Source organism: Cololabis saira, chromosome 4 (genome assembly GCF_033807715.1).
Source record: "Cololabis saira isolate AMF1-May2022 chromosome 4, fColSai1.1, whole genome shotgun sequence".
NCBI lineage: Eukaryota > Metazoa > Chordata > Actinopteri > Beloniformes > Belonidae > Cololabis > Cololabis saira.
The window spans coordinates 13,598,904-13,626,053 of NC_084590.1; the positions used below are offsets into that span (position 1 = coordinate 13,598,904).

General features: G+C 37.8%; 1 protein-coding gene across 7 annotated transcripts in view; it reads left to right on the forward strand.

The window, feature by feature from the left end:
• The window catches only part of LOC133441533 (rap1 GTPase-activating protein 2-like), a 257,100-nt gene that overhangs the window by 210,621 nt on the left and 19,329 nt on the right, over positions 1-27,150 (forward strand). For 2 of the 7 annotated variants that reach the window (XM_061718933.1, XM_061718931.1), the window contains 8 exons: positions 1,055-1,139; positions 16,741-16,776; positions 19,519-19,551; positions 20,562-20,594; positions 20,762-20,983; positions 21,091-21,194; positions 25,266-25,344; positions 26,793-26,846. In XM_061718933.1, the coding sequence (XP_061574917.1) occupies positions 1,055-1,139; positions 16,741-16,776; positions 19,519-19,551; positions 20,562-20,594; positions 20,762-20,983; positions 21,091-21,194; positions 25,266-25,344; positions 26,793-26,846 (646 nt within the window). Of the gene's footprint in view, positions 1-1,054; positions 1,140-8,920; positions 9,005-16,469; positions 16,535-16,740; positions 16,777-19,518; positions 19,552-20,561; positions 20,595-20,761; positions 20,984-21,090; positions 21,195-25,265; positions 25,345-26,792; positions 26,847-27,150 lie in introns of those variants that run through there. The other 5 variants (XM_061718934.1, XM_061718932.1, XM_061718935.1 and 2 more) reach the window with 4 other exon arrangements.

Sequence of the window (27,150 nt, forward strand, 5' to 3'; positions counted from 1 at the left end):
CGCTCAGTAACAGCTCAACCTTTATCCGCTGGGATCATTAATGTGCACTCATGCGTCTGAATAAGCTATGATACATAAAAAAAAAAAGAAAAGAAAAAAAACCTTAAAAGGAGCTTATCTCGTCTCTAATGACCTCTTTAAGTTTCCTTGTCACCCCTGGAAATCCTTGGACCATACAATCGGCACACAGAGCCACTTAACTGCATAGTTCAAACCATCTCACTTTAAAACCTTCAATTAGCGATACTTTAAATGTTAAAACACTTGGAGTGTTGACTTAATGGCTCTAGTATTAAATTGGAGTCAACTAGATATAAAAGTGACCTAAAGCAAAGCTTGGGGGATATTATCATTGCTTTGTTGATGTGCGAGAACAGCACAGTCGATCTGTTCACTGTTAATTGTGTCTCTGGGCTGTTGTGTTACCTTTTTCTTCTTATTATTAAACTGTTAGTTTAATTAAGTGTCGGCACGGATGATTAAAAGACTTGAGAAAGTTGTAATGGGGGAGAAAGTGGGAGAGGGGCTCCACCTCTGCACCTATGGGGGCTCAAAGCAGAAAGAGAAAGAGATTAATTTTTTTCTGCAGGAGTGGGACCTAAAAGAAAAAAAAAGACCCATGTGCTGTTGGATATTAAGTTATTGTTTGCGTGTTTATATTTCATTTTATTTCATTTAATTTATTCATTGATTCTTGAGGGGATATTGAGAAATTTTCTGTCCCCGCTGTCTTCATAAACTGGCAAATCAGCTAGAGATTAAAATTACATGCTGGGTTGTAAGTATGCGTGTATTCAAACATGATTTTTTTTTTGTTTTTGTGCTATCTTGAGCTTGAGGGTCCATGGGGCCTGACTCATCATCAGAGCCAGCGTCCAATGGACATTTCTTGAAATACATTTCTTTTCATGTCAGTGTTGGCAGCAGCAGAGTTGGTGGCTTCATTTAACTGCTATGTCTACGCCAGTGGGGGGGCTTTACCGTGTTAGTATTTTGGTGGCGGCAGACGTCAATAAATGACATTTTTGATTAAATTTTGTCTTCTTCTCTTTAGGAAACAGGAGCTGCTGAACATCTCCAACGTCCCTCTGGGAGAATGTCCCCCCTCACCACCCCGCACTGCACCACCCAGCATGAAGGTACGGCATGCACACATGTTCAGACTGAATATAATGATAATTAAAGCTGCAAGCACCGATGAACGGGCCCTCGCGCGTGCAGTTTTCACCAATAAAGGTCAAAGACTCAAAACAGAGTCCGATGACACCACCCACGACTCTTTATGTCAAACCATTCAAAAGTTATTGCAGAAAAATTGGAACTATCAAATATCGACCAATCAGAAGAAGGGGCGGGGCTAATTTGCACCAATTATGTTCAAGGACTCAAAACCAAGTCCGATGACACCACCCACGAGTTTTTATGTCAAACCATTCAAAAGTTATGGCAGATGTAGGAACTATCAAATATCGACCAATCAGATGAAGGGGGGGGGGCGCGCTTTTTGGCATCTATCGTCGCCACGGTAACGCTTTTGATTGAGAAAAGTAATGCCCAATCTTCGCAGGATCGAGACGCACATTTTGATGTATAACACACCTGGGTGCACGTTACGGTTGCATTAACGGCCGAAGAAATTTCATAAATTGTGCCAAAATTACACTTGCGTGCAAAATTTGGTGAGTTTTGGGGCACGTTTAGGGCGGCAAAAAGGCCCTTGTTTCGTCGGAAGAAAAACGAGAAAAAATAAAAACGAGAACAATTCCTACAAATACAATAGGGCCTTCGCACTTTAAGTGCTCGGGCCCTAATAATATAAAGACACGTGAAAGATAAATTTGTCAATATTTAATTGAATATTTATTTGATATCAGTGTAACTATACAGTATACATTTAAGGAGTTGCTGTTATTCTAAACTCAAAGACATGAAAGGTTGGGTTGGAGATTTTTGAAAAGCCAGTAAAGGCTCTTACAAACTGCTTGTGCAGTTCTGAAGCACATTCTGAACATTCTGAAGCACATGAATGTTAACAGGAAGGTTTGATAGACTTTGATCATTCACTCATGATAAGTAGGGGTGGGCAAAAATATCGATATGGCAATATATCGCGATTGGATATCGCTATTCAAAATTTTAATAGCGATTTTTTTTTTCCCAATAATAAATCATGTTTCAGATGAGTTGTAAATCCTGTAAGACTTTATTGTATACATCGCTTAAATAATATTGTTAATGTTAATTTCATATTATGTAAATAATATAAAAAATGTGCAAATATGTTGTAACTTTAGCTTGTATAGTTACAATAGTACAGCATGGATAATTTGAATTACGTTGTTTTGACTTAGTTTGCCCCATGAATTGTCACTACAATCTGATGTACGTGCAACTCGGATTTTAAGATGCATAATACCTTTTACAGTTTTCAGTGAACTATGTATAACATCACAATATTTTGCAAAATTTACATACACAATACCGTATCGTGACTCAAGTGTAGTGATGTGTATTGTACCGTGAGGTCCTTGGCAATACCTCTAATGATAAGATGTTGTTTTTAGGACCCTGTCTCTTCCACAGCTGATTCATATATTTTCTTTTAATATGAGACCAGCATTTACTGTTGCTGTTGTGTTCAGATACAGTCAGGTAATATCACAGAAAAAATGCTTCAGAATGAAACCTCCTACATGTCATTTAAAGAAAACACTACAATTCAACCTAGTATGGGCTCTTTTGAACTAAAATGTCTGGTGTTCTTTAGTTTTTTTCCTCTCAAACACAGCACAGATGTCACCAGTGTAAACGGAATCCTCCTGTCCATAAATGTATATTTAAAGGAGTTGCAAACCCCATGCAGTAACCTCATATCTTCTAAGCCTGTGCTGTAGTTTTATATATTTTTAATTCAATTTTGTGAGAAGGTTAAGAGAGCAAAGGGAAATATAATCGAGTGTGTAATGCTTTTTCCATATGTTAATATTCTCCACGTACTCAAACAGCTACTCTTTTGCAGCTTTTTTATTCTTCTTTTTTTTCTTTTAGCTTTTAAGTGGATGACTCTAGCTTTTATTGCCTTGACTGGCTCATGAAACTGTCAGTATGCAAGACCTCAAATTGGTCCTCTGTGTCTTTATCACCCTCGTTTGGGTGACCTTGCTTCTCTCCAAAGAAGGTTGTGTGAAAAATGTCTGCAACTGGATCGTTCTGTGAAGCAGATCAAATCCTGAGATACTTCAGGACAAAGTTGTAGGTTTTACGTGCAAACTGTTGGAACCTAACCACAAATGGTCAAACTATGTTGTCAAAGGAAATGAAAAGGAAATTATGAGGAGAAAAGAAAATTAATTCAAGCCACACAGCGACTGTTAACACTGACTCATCAATAGAAAGTTTTTTTTCTATTCATAAGGAATTGTTAGATGTGATGTTTTCCAGTCATACATTACTCACTTCACTTCATCAACATGATTGGTAGGTTTTACAAAAGTGAAGACTAGCAGGGTTATGTGCAGAAAATGAACGATGGCCTTTGTATGCAGGAGCCACATTTTTGCTGTATGATGACCTTGAAGTGAGCCATCATTCCCAAATCTGCTGAAAACACTAGAGAAGAGAGAAAGAGCAGTGCTCACAGTAAGAGATGTGACTGGCTGAAAATGTGCTCCGACAGGAAAGAGACCATAGTAAATGAGTGGATATGTGATGTATGAGATGAATATACTTTAAAAGCAAGAAGACTATCTATTGTCTTCGTGATTTCTGGTAATTATCAACTGGCAAGTTAAACCTCTGGTCTGAGCTGAAGTGGTCTAATGGCAAGAACTTCATCATCAGTGTCACACTGGTGGAAAAGCTATGGCGTCTAATTTCTAATAATCACTCTATACATCAAACCCATGGCTCTGGTGAAAAAAAGATCCTGCTGAAATACTGTCACTAATCACAGTATGATTCTGTTCAACAATCCTAAATCAGAGAAAGTGAGGATGATATGGAAAATTCTAATTCTGACACTTAGGCCCCGTTTTCACGTAGCAAAAACGGTGGCGTTTTCATGCGTTTTGGCCGTTCGTTTACACGAAAATGAGGCTTAAAGTCTCCAAAAACGATCATTTCTGAAAACTAGGGCCAAAGTGGAGATTTTCAAAAACTCCGTTTTCACGTTTGCTTGTAAACGGAGGGAAACGGACATTTAGGCATCAGAACGTCACATTATGAGACAGAAACGTCACCAACGTCATGAGTGACACCTGTGTTTACAATTTGTTTGGCCACCGTCAATATTTTCTTGTATTTTACCGGTTTTATATTCTAAAGTCACACTTAAAAGTAACTCCACCTCTCTGTCACTCCAAACGAAAGACTCTCGTTCCATCTTGGAAGTAACTGGCAGTCAAGGCTGATTTATGGTTCCGCGTTACACCAACGCAGAGTCTACGGCGTAGGGTACGCGGCGACGCGTACCCTACGCCGTAGGCTACGCCGTCGATTTAACGCAGAACCATAAATCAGGCTTCACACGTGTCATTTGTTGATGTTTTTTTCCAGGATTCTGATTGGCTAGCATGACTTTACGCTTCTCGTTACACTGCCCCCTGCAGGTTTGGATGCTCATAGCACCTTAACAGCGTATGTATGCGGGTTCGTGTAAATGAAGAGATTTTGAAAACGATCTTGTGTAAACGATGGAATTTTTCAAAACGTAGAGGGGGAAATATCCGTTTTTGTATGTGTAAACGTGGCCTTAATTTTCACTTTCCCTTGCTGACAGTGTGAACTGATGCCAAGATTTTTTTCTTTTCCTTTTTTTGTCAACATTATTTTCATTTGATAATACACGTTCATGTTTATATTTCAATTCTGCAACACTTTCCAAAGCTTGTATCATTTTCTAATGATGTCGTTCCTTCTCACAGCATTTAAAAATGGTGTTTGGGCAGTTAAAATGACCAGGGATGAAGCAGTTTAGTTGTTATTTTGTCCAACGCTTCCTGAGAACACATTATCAGGTGTGCAGTGCTCCAGGCTCATGGTTGGTGCATTCTTTATTTAAAAGTTCTCCACAACTTATCTTGTGAGAAGGGTCAGGATTGCAAGCACACTTATCCAGTACCTGCACCCTCTTGTTCTTCAGCAGTGACTTTGTAATGTGAGCAGAATGCGGTCGTCTGGCTGGATAAATGCACGGATGTGGTTTGGGAAGATGTCACCTTGAAGGCACCACATGCTGCTCTAAAATTTCCAGATGTTTCTACACACTAATTCTGCCATCCCAGAAGTGTTAACTAACCTTTGCTTGTTGATTTTTGGACTTGTGTCTAATAATAACAGCCATTTGTCATTTCCTCCCCACAAAAAAGATCTGAAATACAGATTAGTGTGGCCACAGTATGTTTCCACTGCCTCAGGTCCCAGGGGCCTCGGAGTTCAGAGATGTCAATGCTGCCTCTTGACACCGTTGAAACAGTTGTCTGGCACAGTTAAGTTGTAAGAAGGATTTATGACTATAGCTCTTTATTGCGATGCATCTCAAGGTTTTCTGACGTAATCCTGACAGTGGCTGTTGATGTCGTACCATCTAAGGGATAAGCGATAGCAGGCGATGAGCTTAGGCTGGACCTCGATGCTTTGAAAATCCTCTAGATGCTTTGTATCATTTAATGATGATGTGGTCTGTGGAAGGAGAAATACTGTATGTCAATTAGGGATGGGCGGTATGGACTAAAAAATGTATCACGATAATTTCCGGCATTTATCCCGATAACGATTAAAAAATACCAATTCAACTCCACCTTTGTAACTATAAATCTATCTCGCTCTCAGATCCGCCATGTTTGTTACACAAATCGTCATCAACGGGAATTTATCCTTTTTTCTTTCTTTCTTTCTTTCTTTCTTTCTTTCTTTCTTTCTTTCTTTCTTTCTTTCTTTCTTTCTTTCTTTCTTTCTTTCTTTCTTTCTTTCTTTCTTTCTTTCAGGCTCATTTCCTTCCTTCCTTCCTTCCTTCCTTCCTTCCTTCCTTCCTTCCTTCCTTCCTTCCTTCCTTCCTTCCTTCCTTCCTACCTTCTTTCCTCCTGCTCTCTCCTTCCCTCTTCCCTTCCTCTTTTCTCCCTTCCTTCCTCCTTTCCTTGTTTTCTCCCTTCTCCCCTTTTCTTCCTTCCTTCTTTCCTTCCTTCCTTCCTTCCTTCCTTCCTTCCTTCCTTCCTTCCTTCCTTCCTTCCTTCCTTCCTTCCTTCCTTCCTTCCTTCCTTCCTTCCTTCCTTCCTTCCTTCCTCCTGCTCTCTCCTTCCTTCTTTTCTCCCTTCCTTCCTTCCTTCCTTCCTTCCTTCCTTCCTTCCTTCCTTCCTTCCTTCCTTCCTTCCTTCCTTCCTTCCTTCCCGTACGTTGTGGATTTAACGCAGAACCATAAATCATTTTTACACAAAAACTTTATCAAAGGGAATTTATCGTTTTTACCGCGAGATGACAAATTCTTATCGTGAGGAATTTTTTGGACGGTATATCGTGAACGGTAAAATATCGCCCATTCCTAATGTCAATGCTATCCAATCTTTGTCAGAGGAAAGTTGATTTGAAACACTGAACAGTTTTCTTATGCATTTGTTGAGAAAGAACCCCCCCCCTCAGCCCTTCATTGATGCTGCTTATGTGCTAAACCATCACTATAATAACCTGTTAAAATAACATAATGTTGCCTTTTCTTTCACCTCATCATATTCAGTTCTGTGGGAGTCGGATGCAGGCCTGATATGCAAATGTGGAAGCGCATTATAAAATTAGATCAAGCTGATAGGGCAAACAAAACAACAAGAAACAATATCCATGGTTTACGCTCTATGCGAGGTAATTAAAGTAAACATAAGAGCATCTGTGATTGATTGGTTGGTTGACTGACCTTTTTACCTATTTAGCAAGGCTTACATAAGCCTTGTTACTTGCTATTTTCCAACCTTTTCTGATTTGGGGTTATAATTGCTGCATAACCTGCCACTCCGTCACTCCTTCTCCTCCCGAGAAGATCCCGAGTGGTTTAAACGGGTGTTTGTTCGAGGTTGGGTCACAGTAGTGAGTAAACGGCACTGAGCAGCAGTAAAAACTATTTGGTTTCCTCGGGTGCTGCAGTAATTTAGATGTAGTTTAGCTTAGATGTAGCTTTATGCATACACTCCATCACAGCTGTGGGGCAAACGGAGAACTTTTCATGTCCCTACACTTTAATCTAATTCATTACTCTCCACCTGGAAGGTGCCGATTCATTATCCAAAATATCGTCATCAATGAAATGTTGATGATCAAGTTTGATTTAATGTATTCCCAAATCATCCATCTGTGTGTTTGAACTAGGCTGATACTGAAACCTTCTAGACCAGGGGTCGGCAACCCAAAATGTTGAAAGAGCCGTATTGGACCAAAAACACAAAAAACAAATGTGTCTGGAGCCGCAAATAATGAAAAGTCTTGTATAAGCCTTAGAATGAAGGCAACACATGCTGCATGTTTCTATATTAGTTATAACAGGGGGAAGATTTTTTTTTTTTATTATGCATTTCGAGAAAAAAGTCGAAATGTCGAGAAAAAAAGTATAAACTTTGAGAAAAAAGTCGAAATGTCAAGATTAATGTTGAAGTACAATCTTGAGAAAAAAGTCGAAATGTCAAGATTAATGTTGAAGTACAATTTCGAGAAAGAAGTCGAAATGTTGAGAAAAAAGTTGAAATGTCGAGAAAAAAGTCGAAATGTCGAGGAAATAGTCAAAATTTAGAGAAAATTTAGAGAAAAATGTCAAAATTTCGAGAACAAAGTCGAAATGTCGAGAAAAAAGTCCAAATTTTGAGAAAAAAGTCGAAATGTCGTGATTAATAATGAAGTACAATTTCGAGAAAGAAGTCGAAATGTTGAGAAAAAAGTTGAAATGTCGAGAAAAAAGTCGAAATGTCGAGGAAATAGTCAAAATTTAGAGAAAATTTAGAGAAAAATGTCAAAGTCGAAATGTCGAGAAAAAAGTAAAAATTTTGAGAAAAAAGTTGAAATGTCGAGATTAAAAAGGAAAGGAATAAGGAGAAAAATAAAATAAAATAAAAGAAAATAAACAAGAAAAAAAGAAGAAAGGAGAAGAAAAAGAAAAAAAGAAGAAAAAAGGAAAAAAAAGGTCAAACATTTTTGAAAAAGCTCCAGGAGCCAATATGGCGGCGCTAAAGAGCCGCATGCGGCTCTAGAGCCGCGGGTTGCCGACCCCTGTTCTAGACAGTCTGAAGTAGGATGTTTCACTCATCACAATCCATATGATATAACGTTGATTAGCCTGCATATTTTACATCTAATGCAAGTTGGGCACACATAATTGACATCTTTATTCTCTAACAGCAGGACAGTATGCAGTGTGTAGTTGAGCGCTGTTGCCTCACACTAAGATGCTAGTAAGATAAGTGAGTAAGTTATCCCAGAGCTGGAGCTGCGTTGCTCTGGGTGCTCCAGCTTCCTCCCACAGGTGAAACACATTCATGTTAGGTGAATCGATGCTGATAAAAGTGACAGGCGTTGTTGCCTGTCACTGTGTGCTTGCTCTGTGAAGGACTGCACGTCTGCCCAGGGTGTACTGTACCTCCCCTCTTGTCAAATATCAATGTTGGACAAAGTAGCTGCAGAGAATGAAATAATGTTTACTCTTATGACTGGCTGAGTGGTGATAGATTAGGCGTAACTGTAAACAGTAAGTATCTCTTCATCATGGCGCTGTGTAGCTAATCGTCACCAACTCTGAGACACTGCAGTCCAGACGGCGAAACAAAATTCAGACAGTTCAAGCTTTTCTGTGCGCAGTTGGACACATGCACACTGGAAAAACCTGTTCTGCTTTTAACAGCTCCATTTCCTGCCTGGCGTGAATTTCTAGTTTGAGCTTTTTGGTGTTGAGGCAAAATAGACGTTAAAAGTGAGTGAGAGAGAGGGTAAGAAAGAGGACAAATGCACCGGCTATGCTTTAGCTGCTGGGTAACTGGTGAGTCTGCATTTACATGAATTGAATTCTTTCAGATAATTTGACGGTGAAAACAGTTTGACAGCTGCTTTCAGGTCAGTTTTCAGTTTTGTAATTGAATCTGCACATAATTTACAACTGCTCAGTCTATGTTTTATATCAGCGACTTAAAAATTAAGGAAACTGCTCTTCAATCTTTGCTCTCAGCCCATCATTTATTTATCTCTGTTATCGTGACTTGATGACTGTGGTGTAAATGCAACATTAAAGCCGCTTTTATACTGCTGATATTTCTGTAATAACACATGAAGCAGCTGTCAGTTGTCCGGACAAACTTGACTGTCAGCTGGAGCTGCTCTTTTCATGCCATGCCTCACAGCAGATTATTTTCTATTCTGAGTTCATAAGGTTTAACAACTGTTTATGTTTAAACGCCAGAAATGCCGCTCCGGGACTAATGCGGTTTAAATAACAACACAGCGAGACAGTCGGCGTTGTGACTAAGTTAGCCAAGGCTGCGTCTCTTAAACGGTCCACACATTTACGTCCTATTTATAGCAGGTTTGCGCCCACATGTTAAACATTTCACAACAGCATTTCATAACCCAGGGACCAAGTCAGAGCTGCACTGACTGAATGTTACAAGAGAAAACAGAGGCCGCTGTAGCTATCAGATGTGATGGAGCTGCGCTGAGATCTGCACAGCTGGGTTCAGCTCATCCACGTAGCACATTTGTGATCCAGGGGAAGAGTTTCCTGAAAAGGTGCACAAGCTCAGCTAGAAATGCTGTGAAAGGGATGTGGGTTTAAGCATATTCAAGCTGTTGATATTGATAAATAAAAGAAAAAAGAAAGCAGAGAGAGAGAGAGAGAGAGAGAAACACAGTATCTTGCTCTTTTGTTGATTTTTCTGTAATGTTTGAGTTTGTGTGTACAGTAAAACAATTTCATCAATAGCTGGAATGAAACTGTGAGAGGTAAATTAAAAGAGTTTGAATCCCACTCAGTTTTAAGGAAAAACATCTTACTGACAAACATGTTTAGAATGAAATTAACAAATATGAACTAGTTGAATACATCAAGCTGATAAAACATTAATTGCTAGAAATCACAGTAAATATATATATTTTGCAAAAATAATCATATTATATTGATATGTGTAGGATTTTCTGGAGAAACTGTCGTTCATTTGACTGAGTAATGATTAAAGGATGTCTAAAAGAGTGAAAGAAGCCAGTCTATGGAGAGCCTTGTTAATTAGGGATGAATGTCTAAAGGTCTAAAACCTCTGCAAATGATGAGTTACATCAACAGTTTTTTTTTTTTTTACATTTTCATACAGATTTCCTCTGTGTTTTCCTCAAGTATTTATAATAATTTGCATTTTCTGAAAAAAAGAAGCAGATGAAACACATTAATTCTTGGGATTCTCTTTTTTTAATTAAGTAAATTCTCTTGCGATTAGTACGGTATGTAAAAGCCTGAGCCATCTTCTACTCAGGTTAAGGACTGATATCATTATCTTTTTCAATTAAATAAAATGTTATTTATATAGCGTCTATTACAACAGAAGTTGTCTCCAGGATCTTTCCAGAGACCCAGAACATGAACATAAACCCCCGAGCAATTATTACATGAACAATGGCAATGGCAGGTAAAACCCCCCCTAGTGAGAAAAACCTTAAGTCAAACAAGTGCCAAGAAAAACCCCCAATTAGGAGGGAAGAAACCTTGAGCAGGAGCTGGATCATGAGGGGGGACCCTCCTGCTGGAGGCCAGACTGGGCAGAGCAGGAAAACAGAAAACAGACAGAGAGGATGAAGAACAGAGAAAGGAGAGACACAGACACAATGGCTAACTGGTGATCTACAGGGATTACTATACAGATGTAGACAGCAGACACTGAGGGGGTCAGAGAGGAGGGGTGATCAGGCCAGGATGTCAGTAGGTATCCAACAGACATCTACACAGACAGGTGGAAGCAAGAAATGGGATGGTCAGGGGGTGGGACTACAGGTCAGCTTGCAGCTCCTGAAGCTCTGGCCTGCAAACATGCACAACTGAGAAAAGGAGGGGGCAGACCAGCACAACAAACTACAAGAACAATTGAGAACAATTATTGGATATGAGATACTTCTAATTAATAAATGAGAAAGGAAAGAGAGGGAGGGGTGATGTGCACCGCTCAGTGAATCATGTCAGTGCCCCCTTGCAGCATAGGCCTATAGCAGCATATCTAAGCTATGTTTGAGACTAACTGCTCTAGTCTGGTCCTGTAGCTACAGCTATGACTACTGACTCTAACACACTAGAGTTTACACTAACTAGAGGTTTTACTAAACAGAATGTTTTAAGTTTGGTTTTAAAGGTGGAGGTGGTGTCAGCCTCCTTAACCCAGATTGGAAGTTGGTTCCATAGTAACGGTGCTTGATAGCAGAACGCCCGCCCTCCAAATCTACATTTAGATACTCTAGGAACTACGAGTAAACCTGCACTCTGAGAACGAAGATCTCTATTAGGAAGTTACGGTACTATCAGGTCTTGCAAATATCCCAGAGCTAGGCTGTTTCGGACTTTATATGCAAGTAATAACATTTTGAATTGGATTATACATTTTACGGAGAGGCAATGAAGTGAAGCTAACAATGTTTCCTGTCAGCACTCACGCTGCTGCATTTTGGATCATCTGGAGGATATTCAAAGAATTATTTGGCCTTTTTCCTAATAATACATTACAGTAATCTAGTCTAGAAGTTACAAATGCGTTCAATTAGTTTTTCTACATGACCCTGGGAGAGGATGCTTCTAATCTTCGCAATATTATAGAGATCAAAAAATTCTGTCTTACAAACCTGATTAATATGCTGTTTAAATGACAAATCCTGATTGAAAATAACACCAAGGTTTGGCACAGTAGTAACCTTATAGGCCATATCAAAGAGCGGAACTTGAATCACTTTGAATTGATTATACTTGGGTCTCCATTTGGGCTCTATCATCTCCAGCTGCTTTAAGAAGCTACAATTACTGTAGAGTCATTACTGGGACAAAAAGCACTAAAAATCCCCCATTGTGCTGACCTCCCAGCCAACCACAGTAGCACACCAGCACATCCAGGCACAGAGCCACGGCCAGCATGACCCAGCATACATCCATCCACTCTTCCACCTGTAACTCAGTACATTAACCACTAACTAACTTCCACTTAGTTGAAGGTTGTCTCTGGTGAGAAGAAATCTCTGTGGAGAAATGACCCACTAAGAAGTGTCGAAAAAGCCGGATATGGTGAAGGACTGGACTCCAGGTTCACTATGATATCTATAAAGAGAGACTTCACAGATGTAATTCACAACTGAGGAATGCAAGGGAATCATTCTTTTCTGAAATCATAAAAAAAAAAAAATTGCTACTGTGGATTAACAAACCTACGGAAGAGTATTAGGGCCAGGCAGGAGAAAATAAAAATAAAAATAATATTTTAGAGGAGGAAGATTTTTTTTCCATTATGCACTTCGAGAAAAAAGTCGAAATGTCGAGAAAAAAGTCAAAAAGTCGAGATTAATGTTGAAGTAGAATTTCGAAGTCGAAATGTTGAGAAAAAACTCAAAATTTCGAGAAAAAACTCAAAATGTAGAGAAAAAACTCAAAATGTCGAGAAAAAAGTCAAAAAGTCGAGATTAATGTTGAAGTACAAATTCGAGAAAAAAGTCGAAATGTCGAGAAAAAAGTCAAAATTTCGTGAATAAAGTTGAAATGTGGAGAGAAAAAAGGCGAAATTTCGACTTTATTCACGAAATTTCGACTTTTTTCTCGAAATTGTATTTCAACATTAATCTCGACATTTCGACTTTTTTCTCGAAGTGCACACTAAAAAAAATCTTCCACTCTCAATTTTTTTTCTTCTTGCATGGCCCTAATACTCTTCCGTACAAACCCCTGTGTGTCCGTAGCATTTGAAATAAAAGGGCCTCCAATTAACTTGTCAACTTTTTTTACTGAAATCTGAAAAATCTAGAAGATTAGAAAATCAGTCAGCGCATCAATATCAAGTCCAGGAATATTGCTGTCTCCAATTAAAACCAATTTGGACACAATGACTCAATTTTACTCAATCAACTACAAAAACCTGGAGGATATTATGGATCAGCTAAACTCATCCTCCTGTTGTCTCGAAATTTAACTCACATCTTTCTTCAAGAAAGTTTTACCCATCATGGCATCTGATCATTCCTTTTGTCAGGTGCTTTCCCCCAAACTCTGAAATCAGCAGTCATCAAATAACTACTGAAAAAGAACGAGTGAATATGGCATAATTTTCTTTGTTGAACAACAACAAAACTGAATTAGTTGTTTTTGGACTAAAAGAAGAGTGTTTAAGAGTCATCATACAGCTTCAGCTATTACAGCTACAAACCACTGATAAGGCATGAAATCTGGTTGTAGTCGTGGAAGAACTGGATCAAAGGACTAATGTCTCAGCAGGATCTTGAAAAAATAATGTGTTTACAGCTGCTTTAGACTGGATTACTAAAACCCTTCTGAATTTAGATTTAAACAATGTTAATGTTGGTACTAAATTGTAACTCTGGTTTAACTCTAACTTTCCTTTATTCTGCTACTGCACTATAGCTTTGTTTCTCTCTCTTTTCATCTTTACTTCTCAGGTTTTTATTATGTTAGGCACCTCGAATTGCTTTGATGCTGAAATGCACTAACAAATAAACCCGCGCTGCCTTACACCATACAGCCATATACACAAAAGAAACCCTTAAGATGTGGCAAGAATATCAGGAGTAGTGTCCTTAGTCTTTGATGTAACACTGAAGCTTGAAAATACATAAACTCACACACACCAGTTATCTTAAAGTCCGTTAGTACAATACACAGCACTTATGATAATGAGAAAAAGATGCTTTCTTTACAATATTAGCTTTATCAGAATCAGAATCAGAATCAGAAAGGGGGTTTATTGTCAAGTTTGTCAACACACACAAGGAATTTGTTGTGATGATTGGTGCAATACAGTAAGAATAAAAATAAAAATAAAAAATAAAAATATAAAAGCAAACAAATATATGGAGATAAACTGAGAGATAGAATAAAGTAAAATGTATAACAGGGATAAACAAAACATTTACAATATGAGGATTAAAAAGTGCCGGATATGAATCTTTACAAAAAGTGACGTAGGATGACAGATGATAGATAAAATGTATAAACAGAAATGAACAGTATAGGCAGAAATGTACAATATGGGGTTTTTAAAGTGTCGGATGTGAGTCTGTACAAATGATTTGCAGGAATAATCACAAACAATTTATGTGGAAAAGAAGAGTCTAACATATTAAAGCCAGATCTTTTCATTTAAGATTTCATCAGAGGAAATCCTACAAATTAAAAAAAAAGAAATTGGCAAACATTAATCAGTGTTTATTGAAAAAAGTATATAATAAAAATTATTATTACCATCCACTACATCTAAAGGACAAGCATACATTTCAAATAAAAAAAGAATTTGATTATGACAAATAATACAAATTGACTATCTCCATTTACATTTGTTTGGTCGTCAGATAACATGGAGAAATATGGAAATTGTATTCTCAGTCTGTGACTTTTCATAATTTCTCTCAATCTTTGGCTGATTTTGTTCATGACTTAACATGAATATGTGTGAATTCAAGCAGCCTACGAGTCTGTCTGTCATTCAGTGGAGCAGCCAGGCGACCCATTTAATCTGCTCTTGGCAAGTGGTTTCCTCTTTAGGTTACCATTGGAGATAAGAGATGCAGATGTTGCCGGGCTAGAGAGAGGAACAGGGAGAGATATGAGACAGGAGTGAAAAGAATGGTTAAAAAGAAAAAGAAATAAGAAAGGAAAAATTAGCATGATTGCACAGCGTGAAAACAAATGGAGTGACGAGGATAGGACTAGACATATTGTGATGCTGCTTCAGCCTTAAAGTGAGACGTGAACACCGAAAGGCCTTCTCTAGTCCATGCTCTAGTCGAGACACTGTTAGTGATATGGTATACTCAGTGGAATAAATGTTCTTCCCTCCTAATTGCACAACATACTGCACTGTGTGACCTTCAGGTATATTTACACTGTGTATATAGAGACAAATATGCCTGACTGCCAAAGCCTCCAAGAAAGCAGGTGTTATTGTTGATCTGGGAGTGTGTTGACCTGCTGTTGACTCTGCAGGTCCAGAAACAGCACCGGATCAGCTTACAGCTCCTTTAGGTAGTTAATATTAACTGTTTGATAACACATGCGTTTGTGTATGTGTGTATTTGCACCAGTTGTGTTGACGTTGGATCCACATGGAGCATTAAGGCAAAATATAGTTCTGTTAAATGTGAAATACAGAAAAAGACAAATTACCTACTATTGTTTTATTCATTTTTCTACGACGGAGTATTAGGGCCAAACAAAAAAAACAAAAAAAGGAAATTACGAGAATAAAGTCATAATGTAATGAGAATAAAGTCGTAAAATTATGAGAATAAAGTCATAATATTACGAGAATAAAGTCGTAATATTACGAGAATAAAGTTGTAATATATTATAAATATATAAATATAACTTCACAAGATGCTCAATATTCTTCATTTTAACACAGGGAGAAGATGCTCTTCCTGTTAGAGTTCTCATGAATTACCACTTTATTTTCATAATATTATGACTTTATTCTCATAAATTACCACTTTATTCATTACAACTTTATTCTCTGAATTTTACGACTTTATTCTCGGAATTTTACGACTTTATTCTCGGAATTTTACGACTTTATTCTCGTAATATTACGACTTTATTCTCATAATATTACGACTTTATTCTCATAATATTACGACTTTATTCTATTACGACTTTATTCTCGTAATGTTACGACTTTATTCTCGTAATTTTACGACTTTATTCTCGTAATATTACGACTTTATTCTCATAATATTACGACTTTATTCTCATAATATTACGACTTTATTCTATTACGACTTTATTCTCACAACATTACGACTTTATTCTCGTAATTTTACGACTTTATTCTCATTATATTATGACTTTATTCTCGTAATTTCCAATTTTTTTTTGTCTTAGTTTGGCCCTAATACTCTACTATATTTTTCAGCTGTAACCGTGCTGTTTTTTTTTTGTTTGTTTTGTTTTTAAGCCAGGAGGTTGAGTTAGACATCAGGGAATGACATCTGCTCCGTGTCAGTGAGTGGTACATAAACGTAGAGCACATTTACATGTAAAAAGTGTGACAAAATGTGAGCACAAAGCTCATGTAGGTAGGCCATTAACGCCCTCACAGCTTGTTTAGTTGGCAGGACAGAGGCAAACACATTCAGCCATGCACGTGTTCGTGTAAACGTGAGCGCGTGCGTCTTGCCGTCTAAGGAAGTGGTTCCTTATCAGTGTGTGTTCATGTGGGTGTGAGAAGCTGCCGCCCTTCCCTGCCCTCTTGACACAGTCAAGTTGTAGAGCTGTGCCCAGAGAGCAGAAGCCCAGCACGCTTCTGCTGTCGTCAGGACCCGTGTTATCAGTGTAAGACCTTTAAATACAGCCATATTTTTTAGTGGGAGGGGGGGGTGTTGTTTTTTATTCTATGGGGTGTTAAAACACCTCCATAACGTGTAAATTGAGGCCATCAAAAGGGCAATGAGTCAGTTGTTATATTGACTACCTTTGTGTGTTTATTTTTTCCTTCACTCATACTTAAAGTTTTAAAACAATTGAATTCTGTGTTTCAGTCTGCAGAGTTCTTCGACATGCTGGAAAGGATGCAGGTAAGAAATTATTATTTTACTTCCCCTTGAAAGTTTTTCTTATTTCTGTAGTGTTCATGTATACTCTTTATTTCCTGTCTCCGTTAAAACAATATTTGCACATTTTTCGGTGGTTGACAGACATGAGATGCGTCTTTTACGACGGATAATTAGGGCCAAACAAAAAAACAAAAAAAGGAAATTACGAGAATAAAGTCATAATGTAATGAGAATAAAGTCGTAAAATTACGAGAATAAAGTCATAATATTACGAGAATAAATTCGTAAAATTACGAGAATAAAGTCATAATATTACGAGAATAAAGTCGTAAAATTACGAGAATAAAGTCATAATATTACGAGAATAAAGTCGTAAAATTACGAGAATAAAGTCATAATATTACGAGAATAAAGTCGTAATATATTATAAATATATAAATATAACTTCACAAGATGCTCAATATTCCTCATTTTAAACCAGGGAGAAGAAGCTCTTCCTGTTAGAGTTCTCATAAATTATATTCTCATAATATTACGACTTTATTCTCGTAATGTTACGACTTTATTCTCGTAATGTTACGACTTTATTCTCGTAATTTTACGACTTTATTCTCGTAATATTACGACTTTATTCTCATAATATTACGACTTTATTCTATTACGACTTTATTCTCGCAACATTACGACTTTATTCTCGTAATTTTACGACTTTATTCTCATAATATTACGACTTTATTCTCACATCATTACGACTTTATTCTCGTAATTTTACGACTTTATTCTCATTATATTATGACTTTATTCTCGTAATTTCCAATTTTTTTTGTCTTAGTTTGGCCCTAATACTCCGTCGTAGTCTTTCCTCTCTTTAGCATGAGACAAAAGTGTGAATGTCATCCAACGGGGTTCAGCCTTTTTCTTGTACTGCATAATGTGGATGCTGAGGGGCTGAGAAGAAAAGCTCTACAAAGATCTCAGCTGACTGTTCTCTACGTCTCTGCGAGGAGTACATCGATTCTTTTCCCTTTCTTCTGAGCGAAGTCTGTCCCTGTGTGCATCCACTTCGGGCCCCCCACGGACCCCTGAGGCCACAGGCTTTTAGCCATCAGGGGAGGAGGACAGAGAAAGGGGACAGAGAAATGAAAGGCACAGGAAGATAGGAAAAGGAACATAAAGAGTCATGGTTAGATTTCTGAAATATGACTATAGATATGGTTTCAGTAGAGATTAACAGCCAAAGAGAAGCCTGAAGTAAGGAAATACGGTTGTATACATATATATATATATATATATATATATATATATGTATATATATATATATATATATATATATATATATATATATATATATATATATATATATATATATATATATATGTATACGACTCCCAGGCCCAGCAGGGGTCTTTCTGTGTGGAGTTTGCATGTTCTCCTTGTGCTTGTGTAGGTTCCCTCCGGTTACTCTGGTTTCCTCCCACAGTCCAATAACATGCGTAGTAGGTTAATTGATGATTCTAAAATGCCTGAATAAAAATGTGTTTATTTTATATGAAAAAACAAAATGCTTTGATTTAAAGTTTAAAGTGCTTTAATAGCATTTAACTTGCATGACTGTACAGACATCCAACCATACTAGCAACTGAAATAGCCTCCTATTCTATGTATGTCCATATCAGCCCAGATGTATAATATAGCTGCAGGTGAAGAATATGGTGTAAAAGTTAATTTATTTCAATAATTCAACTAGAATATGATGTAAAAGTTAATTTATTTCAATAATTCAACTAGAATATGGTGTAAAAGTTAATTTATTTCAATAATTCAACTAGAATATGGTGTAAAATTTAACTTATTTCAATAATTCAACTAGAATATGGTGTAAAAGTTAATTTATTTCAATAATTCAACTAGAATATGGTGTAAAAGTTAATTTATTTCAATAATTCAACTAGAATATGGTGTAAAATTTAACTTATTTCAATAATTCAACTAGAATATGGTGTAAAAGTTAATTTATTTCAATAATTCAACTAGAATATGGTGTAAAAGTTAATTTATTTCAATAATTCAACTAGAATATGGTGTAAAAGTTAATTTATTTCAATAATTCAACTAGAATATGGTGTAAAAGTTAATTTATTTCAATAATTCAACTAGAATATGGTGTAAAAGTTAACTTATTTCAATAATTCAACTAGAATATGGTGTAAAAGTTAACTTATTTCAATAATTCAACTAGAATATGGTGTAAAAATTAATGAAAATACGGTACAAATCGTGTCCCGTATTAGTTCAATACGGGACACAACATTTTTTTCTCAAATAAAGGACAATTCCGTATTTTACGGGACGGGTGGCAACCCTATATGTGGCCCTGTAGACTGGTGACCTGTCCAGGGTGAAACCCCTGCCTCTCACCTGTAATGATCTGGGATAGACTCCAGCAGACCCCAGTGACCCTGCAAAGGATAAAAGCGGATACAGATAATGGATGGATGATCAATTTATTTCCATTTTGACTAAATTGTCCTATTTTCATGCTGAAATATGCAGCACACTGATGAACAAAAAATGCTTGAGCGGGTTTGAGTATATATTCTGGATGTGTGAGCGAGTGCAGGAGAGTGTATCGTCATGACTCACTCAGCTCTCATGAAGCAACAGTGAAAATGAGGTCTGAAAACAAAACTACCATGTTTCAAGACACTTGCTTTTTGACTCTTGTGCTCTTCTATCCTCATGCTGCAAACGGACACTAATAAGGTCCCTAAAGCTGAAGAGACCAAAAAGTGGAAGGTGTGACCGGATGCACACTTGTTCATATCTTCTCTGTGGATCTCATTAGTTTGTGTCATTTGATGGCTTCCACTCATCTGCATTCTGCTTTGCTCTGTGGTTGCTTGTATCTCATCTGCCTGCTTGTGATGGATTCTGCGCTCCCCCCCGTGTACATTTTTTCACCTTTATCTCCGTGCTTTTTCAGATGTAAAAATCGGTAACCTTCTGATCTGATTGATTATAAGTTGAATGAACTCCAACTGTCAATCGATTTTCTCTGGCCTGCCAGTATCCCAACTCCTGAAGCAGAATGTAAATGGCCAGCTGTACTCTTGAGGTGCTAATGGGCCTCAGCAGCATTTGGAGGTCATACGCTGGAGCTGTAGACTGACAAAGGCACATAACAGCTCTTAACCTGAGGTCTGCCGAATCCAAGTAGCTCTGCCAGCATCAAGAGGCGACACTATGGAGCCAAATCAAGGCCAAAAGTTTTGCTAATTTGAAAATAAAATTTGAACCTGAAAATTCTTTTTTACAGTTTCAATTTTATTTTTTTCAGTTTCAAATCTTTTTTTTCAGTTTCACTTCTTTTTTTTTTGCAGTTTCAATTTTTTTTTTCAGGTTCAGACTTTTGGCCCGGAGATTTGATTGGCAAAAAGATTTGAAACTGAAAAAAAGATTTGAAACTGAAATAAAAAGATTTGAAACTGAAAAAAAGATCTGATACTGGAAAAAATAGAATTGAAACTGTAAAAAAGAATTTTCATGTTTAAATTTTATTTTCAAATTAGCTAAACTTTTGGCCTTGATTTGGCTCCATACCACACGCCCACTCTGATGCCAGCTGATGATTGTGTATCTCAGGCTGTGGAATCATTGCCTGCAAGTTCATTTCACATAAGTTGTTTTATCTTGTCGTGGCTGTGTTTTGTGGCTTTGCTTGTTATCGTATCATTGTATAGAAGGTCAGGGAGAATCTAAAGCTATTATTAGATGTTTTTAAAGTCTGTGTGTCCTCTCTTTTACAGGATGACTATATCCCCTACCCACGGATAGAAGATGTGAGTCACACATTTACATCCTTATGATGTACAGCATTTGTCTAGAGGTGTTTCTGACTATTCACAACTTTTAAAGCTATCTGCCTCAAGAAATACTCCCTGTTCCAGCTGTCCTGATTGCATTATGTTGTTGTACCTTTTTTTACCCACCCACCCTCATGTACAAGGTCCTGGAGAAAGGTGGTCCATATCCCCAGGTAATCCTGCCCCAATTTGGAGGTTATTGGATTGAGGATGCAGAGGCTCCAGCCGGCACCCCCTCCTCTTCAGAGTCCAGTTTCTGTGAGGAGGAAGACGGAGGTGAGGCCATGAGCCCCAGTGGGGTGCACAGCTACCGCCTGGAGTGCAACAGCACAGCTCGAGCCTACCGCAAACACTTTCTAGGCAAGGTTAGTGTGTGCATCTGGGTGTGCGTACTGATGCCATTTTCAATGTGCGTTTAGCATGGGTTATTCTGTTTGATCTAAAATGCCTCTTTCTGTTTTCATTCATCCAGGAGCACATGAACTACTACTGCACTGGCAGCAGCATAGGAAACCTCCTCATGTCCCTGAAATACGAAGAGGCTGAGGGACAGGAGTTCCTCCGCATCATGCTCAGGTACAGCGGGAGATCAGTAATTAAGCAGCTGGCTTGAATCAATTAATCAATCAAACCTTTTCGTGCAACACAAAGGGCTTTGCAGGATGGAAAAAAAACTACTATAAAAAGATGGGTTCACTGCTGTTAGGGTTGCAAAGGGGTGGAAAATGTCCGGTAAATTTCCGGAAACTTTCCGGAAACTTTCCATGGGAAGTTAAGCTGGGGAATTTTGGAAATATTCCAAATTGGAAACTTTCCATGGGAATTATGGGAATTTATGGGAATTATTGGGAATTTATGGGAATTTATGGGAATTAACTGGAAATTGGGGGTAATTTAAACAAACTGTATCATATCCAAACATAAATGTAAATATTTATTTTGTCATAAGCAGATATCCATGCAAGATAATACAAAAACATGACATTTCAACAGATTTATTTGAGTAGAACTTTAGTTTTTATTCTTGTATGAACAATTATTTTAATGAACAACAAAAACATGAATGTTGAGTAAATACTAACTCACCCCACTCCCCCACACAATCAAAAAAGTAATGCAAGTTAAACATTAATACCATTATAGATCAAATATATTTACCCCATAATATTATCAAAACTTACTTGACTTTATATAGTCCGTGGGCTCAAATGTGTGGCTTCAATAGTCTTGTGCTTTGAGCTCAAATGTGTGGCCTCCAGGCTTCAAGAAATCACCTGTGCATGTGATGGAGGAATGCACAGTGCCTGTAGGGGGCGTGGCCTCAATAGCCCTGCAGTAAGCAATGTGCTGTGTGCATGTGATTGAGGAGTGTACTTGCATTAAATCTGGTTGTTTTAGCCAAGACTATGCTACAATATATTTCCCCCAACTATATTTAAGTTCCCTGTTAAGGGCCAACCTTCAATTCTGTAAATTTCGTATTTATTCCCGTTAATTCCCGTTAATTCCCATATATTCCCGTTAATTCCCATGGAAAGTTTCCAACTTTGAAAATTCCCGGAATTTTGCAACCCTAACTGCTGTCATAAAGGTATGGAAATGGTCAGCAGCACTACTCTGAGAGGTTGAGGCATTTAAACATTGCTCAGTTTTAGTGAGCCAGTGAAATATCTTCCACGCCACTGCACCAACACTAGTCTGAACTGTTGATACACAACAGGAAGCATCTTGGCCTACCCTACTATCCTTATTTGGTAACAGTGGTTGAAACTCCTGAAAACAGGCAACATTTTTGCAAATCTTCTATTGTCCAGTTGTGGTGAGACCGTGTGAACTGTAGCATCAGTTTCCTGGTCTAAGCTGACATGAGCTGCAGCAGCTGTGGTCTTCTGCTGCTGTCCCACATCTGATTCAAGGTTTGTCATGTTGTAGATTAACTGCATACCATGCTTGAAACAAGAAGTTGATTGATGTAGATTTTGCTCTTTTGTCATCTATTTCCATCCCCTCTGATCAAGAGGATTTCTGCCTGAATACAGATGCGGGCAAAGTCTCTGTCTTAGTTCTGCAGGACCTGAGCGCTGCTTTTGACACAGTTAATCATGTGATCTGATTAGAGGTTAGAAGACTGGGTGGGAATTACTGGTACTGCTTTAAACTGGTTCAGGTCCTATCTCGAGGACAGGAGGTACTTGAAATTAGTAACGGGGTTCCCCAGGGGTCAACACTTGGACTCTTATCTGTACATGCGTATTGATGTTATTTTCAATGTCTGTTTAGCATGGGTTATTGTCTTTGACCTAAACATGCTTCCATTGGGCCAGCTAATATAATGTGTCCTACCACAACTTTGCAGATGACACTCAGATCTACGTGTCACTGACGGCAGTAGAACATGGGCCTATAGATCAATTGTGTCACTGCATCAAACAGATCAGTGAGTGGATGCAAAACAATTTTCTCCAGTTAAACTCAGACAAAATTCAAATAACTGTCTTGTCCACAGAAACAAAGACAAAGTGTTATCAGTTACCTTGCAATACTCTTGTTTCTAAGTAATAATCAGGTAATAAATCTAGGGCAGGGGTCGGCAACCCAAAATGTTGAAAGAGCCATATTGGACCAAAAACACAAAAAACGAATATGTCTGGAGCCGCAAAAAATGAAAGGTCTTGTATAAACCTTAGAATGAAGACAAATGGTGAAAGGAGAAATGTCGAAAAAAAAAGTCAAAATGTGGAGAAAAAAGTCAATATTTAGAGAAAAAAGTCAAAATGTTGAGATTAATGTTGTAGTACAATCTCGAGAAAAAAGTTCAAATGTTGAGAAAAAAGTCGAAATGTTGAGAAAAAAGTCGAAATGTTGAGAAAAAAGTTGAAATGTCGAGAAAAAAGCCGAAATGTCGAGATTAAAAAGGAAAGGAAAAAGGAAGAAAAAAAAGAGGAAAAAAAGGAAAGAAAAAAGAAAAAAAAACAAGAAAAGAAAGAAAAAAAGGAAAAAAGAGAAAAAGGAGAAAATAAAGACAAAGAAAGAGAAAAAAGGAAGAAAAAAAGAAGAAAAAAGCAAAAAAACAAGAAAAGAAAGAAAAAAAGGAAAAAAAAAAAGAAAAAAAGAGAAAAGAAAGAGAAAGAAAGAGAAAAAAAGGAAGAAAAAGGGGAAAAAAAGGAAAAAAAGGTGAAACATTTTTGAAAAAGCTCCAGGAGCCACTGGGGCGGGGCTAAAGAGCCGCATGCGGCTCTAGAGCCGCGGGTTGCCGACCCCTGATCTAGGGGTAATACTGGACTCAGATCTGACCTTTAACAGTAACATTTAATCAATAACATCAGCAGCGTTTTGCCATCTAAAAAACATTGCCAGAATCAAAGAAGTAGTGTCTAAACCAGATTTAGAAAGACTTATCCATGCGTTTGTCTACAGCAGGTTAGACAACTGTAAGGGCCTGCTCACTGGGCTCTAAACCAGCTGTAAGACAGCTGCAGTACGTCCAGAATAATGTTGCTCCAGTCCTGACTAGAACTAGGAAATACAACCATATCGGAATCGTGCTCTACAAATAAACTTTTAACAATAAACTAACAATAAACAACTTTTCTCTGCTTTCTGATATTAAAATTTTTGCCCTAAAAACGGCTGCTTGGTTTACTTTTATAATAATATAAAAATAGTCAGCCCAGTATGTCTGGCACCACCGACCATGCGACATTCAGGGTCACTTAAAGCAACACAAAGAAATTTCTTTCCCTTAAAGAATCTGTTTCAATTTAATTTGAGGACATATTTGAGTGTCCTCTAGCTTTTGTGGTCTCCTATCCCTTCTATCACAAAAAACCTTCAAATGTAACTTTGGAGCGGAACGGCATGGCAGAGGCCAGTAAAATTCTCAGAAAAGTAATGATGGAACATAGAAATGCAGGAATGACCAAGGTTTCAATCACTCTTCATCTCCATTCTGATCAGCAGGTCATCGTGATCGTACCTACATGTCTAAGGGCGTTGAGCTGCTGCCATGTGAATAGGTTGATGAGATATTTGCATCAATGGGCCTTTGAACAGGGTCGACTAATTAAGTGCCTGCTGACTGTACAAGATTTTGCAATTCTGTCTGGAGCAAAGTGGGAGACTAATTATCCAAAATACAGACAGAACAACACAGCCATTCATATAACAAAACTGTTGCTATGACTTCAGATAATATAAGCAAACCTGCATCTTTCCTTCTTACATAAAGCTGCTCCTGTTCTCCGTGACCTTCTCCTCTCTCTGACTGGGTTTGTGGCTCTGATTTCCACACCATCATCCCAGTGTGTTTCATATTCATGAAAAGCGGAGAAAGGCAAAAGCATTAGTGGCTGTTTGGCTGTAACCAGGTGATTGCTAACCTTTTCTTGGCAGTGATAATGCTGCTTAATGCTGCACCAGTGATGTTTACATTCAGTGAATGTAGCAGACCAGCGCTTGTCTTTTGTTCTGCTCGAGGGTTGTTGAGACTAAACCCATACGAGCGTTTCCTTCACCTGGAGAGGGGGACTGCGTGTACAGTAGATTAAGTTTCACCTAGAACATTTGCAGTTAAGGAAACACTCTGATGGAAACCTTTTCTCTGTGATCTTAAAAGCAGCTCTCCTCTTTCTTTTGTTCTCCTGGCAGATCGAGGATCAAAACAGTTCATGACAGAATCTCTCTGGCCGGCATCAACCAGCTGCCCAGTGTACCGCAGATTGCAAAGGTAACCGACTTAGAAACACGCAAAAAACAGACATTTTACATGAAATCCCTTAGTTCTGCATAGACACGTTGCAAAATCACATTTCAAATGACACAGAGCAACATTTTTTTGAATCAGCTGTCAGAAGGAATTAGATATCTTCTCAGCAGTTGATGGATTTCAAACGTAGACGGCAGCACATTACTCTTCCAACACATCGATGAACACAAGGCAACACAAGAAACCATATTACATTCACGTGTTCACTCAAGAAAGTCAAGGTAATAGAAATACTGAAAATACATCAATGAAGTCAAAATAAAGTTTGTAAAATATTGTGTTAATTCAATTCTTGTTGTATTTCTTGTTGTTTAAAAAAAAAGAAACCTTGTAAAACTTCAAGTGGTGGCCAAAGTATTTAAAAACTTTATCTATCTTCTTCTACACAGTAAAAGAACTCAGTTAAAAGTAAAAGTGAAGTGGATGTAACTTTATCAACACAATACTTACGTGTTAAAAGTGCTCAGACTAGAAAAACATCGTAAATGATTCTTATATGACTATATGCTATATTTACAATAACACTCATGCATAAAAGGAAAAGCTGAATTTGATCCTGTTATTTGTTGAGATTGACCTGCGTTAGAATTACTGCCTTTTGTCTAAATGTAAATTTTGTCAGATAAAAACTAACCAAAGCTGTGAAGAACATTTCTCTCTATGATGTATTAAGAGATATGAAAGGAAAACACTTACAATTTTTACTAAAATATATTATTGGATTTAATGAATGTAGTTAACCCTTTAAAGCCGGACGTATGAAATAATACAAAGAAAATCCTATTTTTAATTTCTTTTCATATATTATAGAACTACAAACATCCCCAACTTTGTGTTTATCTTTCTTCTCTCTCCTCCTCCTCCTCCTACAGAACATTCTGTCATTTCAGCTTATCAGAGTTTGCAATCAGGTTTCAAGGATCAAGGCTTCGCCAATGACACAGTGGTTTTCTTAGTATTTTAAAGATCAATCACTGAGACTTTTGGATTGCACAACTTTTTTTTTAGCATTTTTTTTTAATTTATTTTATTTAATAGGGACAATGCAGGTTTACATGTGATCACATTCACTCATTACAAACAAGCCAATGTGACTGATGTTCTGCATACAGAGATTATAGCTATTGCTAGTTTCCATCTCCTGTCCCTAGTTAGGCTTTTAGTAAAAGAAAACGAAAGAAAGGAGAAAAAGAATACAAAAATACATTCAATTTTCAACATGCAAAGCTATATCCTATTTACAATTCTCAGCTTGCAAGAGAGCACCCTATTAGCGGTTACAGGTGATTAAAAATGCGTATTTCAACTGTGCAAAGCAGCTTTTGCTTGGTGCTGTTCAGTTGCAGGTCTTCTCGCTGTTCTTGTGGGTGATGTCAGTTAAATCTTGTGACTTTCTCTTTTTCTTTCAGCTTCTGTGCGATGATGCCACCGGGCTCAAGTTCAACCCGGTCCTGTACCCCCGGGTAAGTTTACCCTCACCTAGCACTTTAGGTGCATTTCCACTAGCAGGGTTTCTGGGTATCTCCGGGGCTGGCTGGTTGATGTCTCCGTTACCAGGGACGGCCCTGCGAAAGTGGCCTTCAGAAACCTTTACAGGGCAAATAACATTCCTATAGGAGAGGCACTCACTTGGCATAGAGAAGCTACCTGGTGGGGGGTCTCATTTTGCTGCCAGTACATTTGATGAAGATGGGGATTACAAGAAAAACACCGATGTGTCGGCTCAGGCCTTGCTGGTGCATTAAGCCTGTGAAGAGGTCCGGTCAA